The following is a 9,606-nucleotide window of genomic DNA, read 5'->3' as shown; positions in this document are numbered from 1 at the left end:
ATGCCAGCCAGGGATGCCAGGTAGACATCAGGACCGTGACTGCCCCAGAACCCTAATCCTGCCAGGAAGATGAGGCTTTCGCCAGACCACACCCAGGGGGACCTCCTGGTCCCCATCCAGTGACAGTGACCACTCCTGAGGGCTTCCTGGGTGCTAGGTAGAGGGCTGGGTTCTCAGGCCGTACTATTTAATTCTCAAGACATTGAATGTCAAGACATTGATTCCACTATTTTCCCTGAAAAGGAAACAGGCCCAGAGTGTTGTTTTAAACGCACAAGGTCAGACAGCTGAAAATGACAGATCTAGGTTGGTGCCTGGGTCTCCTCACAAAATCTTTGCTCATCCAGCCCCACCCTGGGGCCGAACACTGTTAGCCCAATGTTTCTAGAGCACTGATGTTTTTCGAGTTTTATTAACAAAAATACTCTGGTCCTGAGAATAGACCGGTGTGGCTTGCACTGGGGCGAGAGGGTAGAGCTCGCTGAGCCCAAGAGTGAGGCCAGGGAGGTGGGAGTGCTGGTCCTAGGCCCCATTTGGCCAAGCAGAGCCTCCCTCCATTCACACCGAGGTGAGAGCCGGGAAGGGGAAGCTGGCCCCAGCTGGACTCCCAGCAGCTTAGCCACAGCTTTGAAGCCAGAGGGGGGTGGGAGTGAAATCAAAGTGTGAAGTGGGGTGGGGGAGGCCCAAGGCAGCCATTTGGTGTGGGGGATGGGGCCAGTGGAAGTGAGGGGGCTACAGGCCTGGGGGAAGGGGGCTGGAAGCCTGTGGTGGAGGACAGGGAGGGAGACAAGGGCTCAGCAAAGGCTCAGTACATTGGTTTGGAGCCCACATCCAGGTAAGCCCCAGCCCCAGGGTAGGGCAGGGGGAAGGGGCTCCCTTGGAGGAAGTGCGAGGCAAAGGATGCTGGGGGCGCAGCTGCTGGGTATCCTGAGCCTGCTGGCCCAGGCTGCAGCTCCAGGAAGGCAGCTGAGTAGGGGGCTGGGCGCCCCGAATCAGGAGCCTCAGGGAAGCTGGGGTTCCTGCAGTGCAAAGGCAGGTGTCAGAACAGGGAAAAGGGACACTCAGCCTGGAACAGCCCAGCCCTGTGCCCTTGTCCCACTCACCTAGTTGGAAGGTGACTGGGGGCCCCATGGAAAGCTGCAGGGTGCAGAAGGTAGGCCTCAGCACTGGGGCCACCACATGGAGGAGCTTGGGCAGGGGCAGCTTCCCGAGGTGCTGGGGCCTGCTCTGGATCTGACTCACGAACGTCCCCACCCAGTGTGGAATCGCAGGGACCACCTGGTGCATCTGGGGAGACAGAAAGGACAGATAGGGCTGAGGAGGATCAGCATCTCAGGGCTGGTCCCATCACCACTGGGACGGCACGCACCTCCACTCCCATAGGCCGCTGTGGCTACTGGCTCTGGGCCCCGCAGTTTCCTCTTCACACGGGCATCTCGCTCCCTGGGGAACAGTGATGATGATAATGATGATGGTGATGGTGATGATGGTAATAACAGCACTTACCAGGTGCCAAGCATTTCACCCAGGGACCCTATCAGCTAGGTGCCACTATTATACCCATTTTACAGATGATGAAACTAAAGGCCAGAGAATTAAATAACTAGAAAATAGCAGAGCTGGGATTTATTCCTCACTTAAAACTTTCCAGTGGTTTCCGATTGCATTTAGAATCCATGGAAACTTTCTAAGCAACAATGCCAGGATGTAGTCTGATCCCACTCATCCCACCTTGTTCACTCGCCCATCTCCACTAACTACCTTTCAGCTGCACTCTGGAATCCTCTTCTGTCCCCTCTTCACCTGCTTTACTCATCCTTTTTGTCTCAGTTCAGGCATCACTTCCTCCAGGAAGGCCTCTGGACCTCCCACAGTACCACAAGCCCTCCCAACAGCCTTTGTCCACAGTGATACGGTTACATTTGTTAGAATGATCCTTGAATTCATGTCTGTGTCTCCTGCCTTACTCTTAAGTGCCTTGAGGGCAAGGCCAGCTCTGAGGGGGTGGTACTCAGAATAGAAGCCAATGTCCTGACAAACTAAACCTTTACTGCCCACCATAATCTGGCTCCCCATCACCTCTCTCATTCCACGCCAGCCACACCGCAGGCACGCTCCCCACCTCAGGGCCCTGGCACATGATGTTCCCAGATGTTCCCACATGACTCCCTCCCATACTTCCTTCAAGTCTTTTCTCAAATGTCCTCTTTGTGAGGCCTTTCCAGGCCTCTTATCTAATATTTCACTCTCGTCCTTCCTTTATTTCTTTTCTCTTTAGAACTTATCCTTAACATATTACATAATATTCAATTATTTCTTTTGTTTACTTGTCTACTCTGCCCACTAGACTATCAGTCCATGAGGGCAGGAGTTTGTTTCGTTTGTTTTGTTTACTGATGCATCCTAAGTGCCTAGAACTATGCCTGGCACATAAGCTGGGGCTAAAAAATATTTGTCGAATCGATTAGTGAGTAAATGTTTTTACTTACTATTGTGTTCCTGGCATCCAGCACAGTGCCTGGCAAAGTGGACAGTTAATAAACATTTGATGAATGAACCAGTGAATGAATGAATGATGCCCACCTCTTACAGTTTCTGCCATTCTCCCGGAAGCCCTTGGCAAAGGGATTGGCTGCGATCTTCAGTTGTGTGATCTGGGGGCACACATCCAGAATCAAAACTCCCGTAGCCTGGGCAGGGCACACCACCCCCTCAAGCAGGGTCACTCACCCGTGGGTTCTGATAGGCTGTCACGGAGATGAATGTGGTCTCAGGGAAGCGGAAGGAGGCAACACCTCCCCAGTGTTGGCTGCAAAGCTGGGCAGCCCGCACCAGGTGTATGCGGGGCTGATACTTATGCATGGAGTGCAAGATCAGCTGGGAGGGAAGAAACAGGAGTGACTCCTCACCCTGGCCCCACCCCCACCCTTCATCCCGGGGTCCCAGCCTGGGCCTCACGTGGCCATGGGGGTCCAGTGTGCTGTTGGTGAGCTTGACGCGATGGAAGGACACAGGCTGCCGCATCCAGTGGGCACCGGTGGCAGGAGAGTCAGGGTGAATGTAAACGCGGTCAGGCAGGCGGGGCTCTGCCTTGCCACTGGGCTCCCAGCGCCGGCCCTGCCAGCGGTAGCGAGCCCCATCCACGGGAACCACATCCAGAAGAAACAGGTAGCGGGCCTCGGGGTCCAGGCCGGTGACCGATACTCGGCAAGCAGGGAACATGCGCCTGCATGGAGGACGGGATGGGAGAGGCCTGGAGCAACCCACTGGCCATGTGTGGGCACAGCACTGGCTTGGGTGGGGGAGCATAGCCACTGGCTCACCCAGTTTCATCACAGAAAGTTGGAAGAATGTGGAGTCAGAACTCAGAGGGCAGGATCTTAGAGCTGGAAGCTTGTCTCATCCCATTTTACAGATGAGAAACAGGACAGACAGGTCAGGTGATCTGACCAGAGTCACACAGCAGGTTGGGAGCAGAGTCTGGAATCTTGACTCCTGGCCCCTCAAATTCCATTTGCAGAAGCAGGAGTGACACAATTTTCTCCTGGAAATCTTGCCAGGAGTCTCCTGCTACCCACCCTGGTCTCCTTGCTTGATCTCCAGCACCAGAATTTATAGCTCTGGACAAACTTGCTTCAGAGAAAATAAAAAGAGGACCATACTAGGGCCTGAGCTCTTGGTCTAGATAAAGACCCACACACAAGCCACACACTGACCATATCCCTGCCTCCAAAGTGACCCCAGATCTAGTCACATACTGACCCCATATCCTGACCAATCTTCCCTGATCTGGTCAATGGCTGGTCCTTGACCCCGGTCATAATCTGAATCCTGACTCTAGCTGCAGACTGACCCACATACTAACTTTAAAGCCAGCTGGACTTTCTGACCCTGGCCCAAACTAACCATGGACACTTGCTATATGTTAGTCCCTAAACCAGCCACAGACTCCACAGACTGACCCTTGACCCTTGCCACAGAATGACCCCTGGTTCAGCCACAGTCACACTCTGAACTCAAGCAGAGTTCTAACCCCCCTAGAAACCCCCACGCTTAGCCCCATCACCAGGAACTCTGCCTTTCCCAAGAGACTCCCACCAAGAACACACTGGGTCCTCTGACCCTGGCCCAGCCCCCTCACCTCCCAGCTTTGGTGATGATCATCTCCGTTCCCACGGAGTTGAACTCTTTCCATAGCTCCCGGTTCTCCAGGCTCAGGTTGACTCCAGGGAGTGAATGAAGGGCCTCTGGGGCTGGTGGGGGCGGCTCAGTGCCCAGGGCTGGGGGCAGCGGGGGTAGGGGTGGGGGAGCAGCCAGAGTGCGGGGAGCAGTCTCAATCCCAGAGAGGAAGCAGTCCAGTTTGGGAGTGTCCAGATCTGGAGATGGGAGGAGAATGAGGAGCCAGCCAAGGGCCACAGCCCCCACCCCAATTCCTACATAGGAGCTGTTCCCACCGCTCACCCGGGTAGCGGTGGTAGCCCTCTGCTAGGGCAGGCGGGAAACTAGAATCTGCCCCAGGCTGCGGGGGCCCAAGACGGTAGCCAGACCCCAGGGAGGGGTACAACTCTCGTGGGTGGTACATGGAGTAGTTCTGTCTGGTCTCGGGTCACGCTGCCTAGAATGCCCCAGTGCTGAGAGATGCCCCCTTTATAGCTCACAGCTCAGCCCCTTCCAGACCCAGGATCACAGCCCCTCCCCTCTTTGGGGCCCTGGAGTTGGGCTGGGGTGGAGACCCCTGGGGCCTGGAAGGGGTCCAAGAGGGGGCCGGATACCTGGATACCCTCCCCTTCTCCCATCCCCACCCACCCCCAGGCTTCATTAGCCCCAACCCCCTGCCCCCTCATTACATAATTAACTCCTCGGCCTGATTGATCCCCGGAGCTCGACAGGGACGCAGTTTGGCGCTTCCGGCCAGCTGGTCCCCGTTCCCACGGGGGGAGCCCCGGCTAGGGATCAGCTACTGATGGGCGGGGCCTAGACCCTGGGATGGAGCCTAGAGTCCTGGGGCAGACCTTGGCGCCCCGGACTTTCCTGGCAGGTGATCCTTCTTCACTTGGACGATGAGACTTGGAGGGATGAAGCATGACTGGAGGGAAGGAGCAGGGCTAGAGGGACGCGGCCTGAACTTATTGTTATGCCGGGCATCAGGGATCCTGAGGAGTCCGAAGCCGAGACCTGAACCCTGGAGTCTTTCCTGGTTCCCATTCTGAAAAAATCCCACCCTCGGCTAAGTCTCAAAAGTTTAAAGACGCCCACAGCTCCACGCTCTCTGACTGCTGGCGCCTGGATTTCCCAGAAGGTCCCGCGCTGGGAAACCCACGGAACTACACTTCCCAGCAGGCCCACCGCCGAGGTTCCGCGCGGAGCAGACAAGCAGATGCCGCTGGGGCCGCTGGAAATTGTAGTTGAGACGAGGGACCTGGCTAAAGTGGCGGTGCGGTTGCCTCCCAGGAGAGCTGCCCCTAGGCGGCGGCAAAACTTAGGCTGAGAAAACGCTGATCAGCTGAGGTCAAGGAATAGAGACCAGAGTGGGCTCCGGAATCTCCACAGGCAGTGAGACCCGCCCTGGGTGCTAGAGAAGATAGCTGAGCCCCGTGAGTGCAGGCTCCCAGCTTTGACCGCTGAGCCTACCCCATGCTTCTGGGATTCAGAAGGGAACAGGTCTACAAAGGCAGGAATGTACATTTGAGTACCTCCCTTCCCGCATTCCACGTGAGCCTGGGGCTGTCTCCAATCCATTGTTTTATTATGTACAAACGCTACAGAACAAGGGGAGCAGACACGCGCGGGGTAAGAGGGGCCCAGTGGGAGAAGTTCATAGGGCAGATGGTGCACTGGGGCCAAAAGAGCAGCACACAGGCCATATCTATAGGGCAGGCGGGGCAGGAAGGGGTTAAAAATGAGATCCAAGCCAGCCAGATCGCAGGGAGGTGCGGGGGTGTCGTCCACCTTGTCCACTTTCTGATCTCCCACCAAGGTCACAGTGCATGCAATAAAATATATGTACAGGAGCTGGATCCTTCCACTGCAGGGGCCCTGAGGGTCCAGAGCTCCCTTCGGGTAGAGGGAAGCCAGTGGCGCCCCCTGGCGGCCAGGCCGGGCTGGAGCCACATGCGTCAGAACAGGAGTCAGTCCCAGCCGTTGTCTTTGATCATGTGGTTGAGTTCAATAATGTACTTCCCCTCTTTGTACTTCTGGCTGCTCTCAAAGGCCTGTTCCTGAAAAGAGGGGAGAGGCTGTCATCCTTGGAGCTAGGGCCTTGCCAAACGGGACAGGGGTTGGGGAGTGGGTATGACTGGCCCCACTTTACATAGAAGGAAACTGTCACCCAAAGAAGCCAGGCCACTTGCCCACAGACACAGAGCTGGTAAATGGCAGGGCCAGGTTTCTCACTAACAGGAGATAGACAAAACTCTCTGAATTACAGAATTTTTAAGTACTAAAGTTGGCCCCAACAGAGAGAATATGGATATTTCTAAAAGGCCCAGGGATTACAAACTGGTAGCCTGAGGGCCAGTTTTGACCTATTCATGTGTTTTGTTTGGCCAGCAGTTTAATAAAAGTAACTTTAAAACACTATAATATGGGGCAGGCCATGTCACTCCCATTTGCCAGCCTGCCCCCATCTCCAGATTTATGTTGCCCCTTTTGCAGATCCACAGTATCTGTTTTGCCCTGTAAGCACTTGAGTTTTTGATGCAAGCACTTGAGTTTTTGACCTCTGGATTAGGCCACCTCTTTATTTTACAGAGGCCCAGAGAGGCCAAACCACCTGTCCAGGGACACAAAGCAAATCTGTGGCAGGGCCAGGGTCAGAATTCTGTCTCTGCCTGGGGCATCCACCTCACAGAGGCACCACAGTGCCACGAGATCCCTGAGGAATCCTGCCCCTTGCAGTTTCCCAAGAGCATCTTCTTTTGCTGCATCTAATCTGATCCCCATGACAATCGTGGGTGCCAGGTGGTGGCTTTATCCTCCACTGCCAGCTAAAGAAATGAGACTCAGGGTAGTGATACCAGACTGTGAACAGCAGCAGTGGCAATGAGGGCAGTGGAAAAGGAGGCTCATGGATCCAAGCTCCATGTTGCTGGGGGGTCTTGGGCAACTTCTCTGATCTCTGAATGGCAAGAGAAGCTGGTGGTCAAGGGTCTGGAGTTAAAAAACAACACAAGGATTCTAGTCCCTATTCTGTTACTTACCAGTGTGTGTGACCTTGGGGAAGTTACCTAACATCTCTGGGTCTTCCTTTCTTCTTTTGTAAAGTGAGATAATAACAGACTACTTACAGGATTGCTGTGATGATTGAATGAGCTAATACATGCCAAGTAAATAACAGTGCCTGGCACGTAAACATGCAATAAATGGTAATTCTGATTATATCTCATCTCTAAAATGGGAATGCTTGTGCCTGTGAGGAGAAGGATGAGTTAAGAGAAAAATTCTAAAAGCCCTTTCAGGATGTGAGAGAGGAGAACATGGTCAGAGAATAACATGGGTGAGCTGGGCCTCTACACTCTGAAAGATTACTAGATGACTGCTTGTGAGGAGGAGGTGATGTGAGGTCAGATCAAAGGCTAGCCTGGGGTCAGAGGTCACTGACTCACATATTTCCAGCCCAAAGTGGTCTTGCAGTTTTCGCAGTGGATGTCAGCGACAGCATGGAGGCCTGTCAGCAGCACCCGCTCCTCGGCTGGCCCGCAGCCCACGTTCACCCTGTGGGGACACGGGGGCAGTCCCAGGGAGGGTCCCGCCATCAGAGAGCCCCCCTCTAGCTTGTATCCAACTGTGTCTGTCCTTAGCATTCAAGAGAAGGGCGATCACAGCTTCCTGCCTAAACCAGGGGACTCGGGAGTCTCAGCATGATGCCAGGGGTTACAGATCACAACAGGTAAAGAAAGGAGACTGAATACTCACACAGAGTTGAAGAGGTAGGCACGCCCCTGACTGCCCTGGAAGGACTAAAGGGTGGGAAGGAGAAAGGAGGGGAGGTCAGGGTTATTGGTGGGGAGCTGCCAGGCAGCCCCGCTAGTCTCCCATTCCAGCCCCAACTGTGACCTGGTTACCTTGGAGATGAGGTCGTCGTGGTTGGCCAGGTGAGCTCGGCAATGGGCACAGCTATACCTCCGATGACAATCATCCAAGTAGGCCTGAAACGTCTTGGGCTTTGAAATCCGCACCATGGCGGGGGCCGGGGGCAGTGGCCCCACGCGGGGAGCGGCCCACGGGGAGCAGAGGGAGCCCAGTGCCTGCAGGGGAGGGAGTGAGTGTGCTGTCAGGACCCAGGCCACACACATGCAGGCACACCCTGGGCCATGGGGACTCTCTCTGTCACACTTGGCTGCTGTCTCCTCTCCCCAGAGCCAGCAGCCTCTCCAGGGGCCAGAGTCGTCTCAGTTTTGACTCACTGAGGAGGCCTCAAATTGCATCAAAGGGGAAACTGAGGCAAGGAGGAGCCCTAGATGAGTCACCCATCTGCTTTGGGCCTCACCCCTGCTGACCTGGCAATTGAAACTGGAGGAAGGGGCTCTAGAGTGGATGAGCTGTCAGTTCTCCCTTTAGGAGTAGCAATGGACGGGTTAGGAGGTCCTTAGGACCTCTTCTGAACTGCCAGGGTTGGGGTGGGGGGTGTGACTTCACTTGAGGTACAAGGAGCTCACCCCGAGAGAGGATCCCTCACCTGGAGAAGGCAGGAGGCCTCACTGAAGGTGGAGGGTCACCTAGGAGGGGAGGGGATCTTACCTGGGGGCGCTGAGGCCTCGTCTATACCGAGGGGATCTTACCTGCATCGCGGAGCCTTACCTGAGACCCCGGGGCTCACCTGGGGCGCGAGGGTGGGGGGCGGGCGCCGGGGGAAGGGGGCAGTCCTCTCTGGCGGGGCGGGGGCGCGGGGCGACGCGCAGCCCTGACGATGCAGTCCTCACCTCGCCTGGGCGCGCGGAGGCCCGGTCCGCCGGGGTGGCCTGGCCTGGGAGTGGGGGGCGCTCCTGGTGGGCGCCGTCCCCCCCCCCCGGCCCGGGTTCGCAGCCGCCGCGACTTGTTTACACCGAGACCAGCTGCTGCCGCCGCTGCGGCGGGAGGGGGAGGGGGCCGGCCCCTGGTCCCGGCGGCCGCCGTGACCAATCGGCATGCAGCATGCAAATGAGGGGGCGCGTCACACAGCGGCCAGCGCAGGCCTGGGCTGCCCTTCCCCCTGCTCCCGGCTCCCGCCGGCCCGGAAATGCGGCTGCGGCCGGCAACCCAGCTGGCCAGCCCCGCGGCCTGGGTCTAGTCGTCCCCTCCTTGGCCTCCTGCGGTCTTTGAGGGGGCGACGATCTGAGGTACCTGACCTGGCATGGGGTTAGGAGCGGGATGGTGTCTGGATGCACACTCCAGGAAAATAATAGTCATAATTATCTGCCTTTACCCAGCACTGGTGCCCCACTCCCTTAATCCTCACAGCAATCCTGGGAGGCAGCTTCCGCTATTGTTCCCATTTTACTGGGTAACTGAGGTTCACAGACGTCTAGCAGCTCTCCAAAGTGTAACCGCCTGGCAAGAGGCAAAGTTGCGATTCTCACTTTGGTCTGATTTCACCGTCTTTGCTATAGCACCGGGGACCAACTCTTG

The 9,606-nt window shown here is 56.2% G+C and overlaps 2 protein-coding genes across 5 annotated transcripts; both read right to left on the bottom strand.

Annotated features, from left to right (window-relative positions):
* Positions 1-387: 387 nt before the first annotated feature.
* Positions 388-5,288, bottom strand: TBX6 (T-box transcription factor 6). 2 transcript variants are annotated; one of them, XM_006201260.4, is made up of 8 exons: positions 4,462-5,288; positions 4,142-4,376; positions 2,959-3,226; positions 2,731-2,877; positions 2,584-2,654; positions 1,370-1,443; positions 1,104-1,287; positions 388-1,019 (listed from the first exon to the last, which is right to left on the bottom strand). In XM_006201260.4, the coding sequence occupies exons 1-8, from the start codon at positions 4,580-4,582 to the stop codon at positions 806-808; spliced, it is 1,314 nt and encodes a 437-aa protein (XP_006201322.1). In that variant the 5' UTR covers positions 4,583-5,288; the 3' UTR covers positions 388-805. The 2 variants fall into 2 exon arrangements, with proteins under 2 accessions (XP_006201322.1, XP_072798985.1); XM_072942884.1 differs by having other exon boundaries at positions 2,731-3,226; positions 4,462-4,715.
* Positions 5,289-5,725: 437 nt separating this feature from the next.
* Positions 5,726-9,075, bottom strand: YPEL3 (yippee like 3). 3 transcript variants are annotated; one of them, XM_072942896.1, is made up of 6 exons: positions 8,922-9,063; positions 8,064-8,246; positions 7,915-7,958; positions 7,605-7,713; positions 7,017-7,117; positions 6,142-6,218 (listed from the first exon to the last, which is right to left on the bottom strand). In XM_072942896.1, exons 2-6 carry the CDS (start codon positions 8,178-8,180, stop codon positions 6,152-6,154), a joined length of 438 nt encoding a protein of 145 aa, XP_072798997.1. In that variant the 5' UTR covers positions 8,181-8,246; positions 8,922-9,063; the 3' UTR covers positions 6,142-6,151. The 3 variants fall into 3 exon arrangements, with proteins under 3 accessions (XP_072798998.1, XP_006201321.1, XP_072798997.1); XM_072942897.1 differs by lacking the exon at positions 7,017-7,117 and having other exon boundaries at positions 5,726-6,218; positions 8,922-9,075; XM_006201259.4 differs by lacking the exons at positions 7,017-7,117; positions 8,922-9,063 and having other exon boundaries at positions 5,726-6,218; positions 8,064-8,436.
* Between the last annotated feature and the right edge of the window lie 531 nt (positions 9,076-9,606).

The sequence above is a fragment of the Vicugna pacos genome, chromosome 18 (genome assembly GCF_048564905.1).
Source record: "Vicugna pacos chromosome 18, VicPac4, whole genome shotgun sequence".
Classification (NCBI taxonomy): domain Eukaryota; kingdom Metazoa; phylum Chordata; class Mammalia; order Artiodactyla; family Camelidae; genus Vicugna; species Vicugna pacos.
The sequence above is the reverse complement of the archived record's forward strand: the minus strand, read 5'-3'. Positions and strand labels throughout refer to the sequence as shown.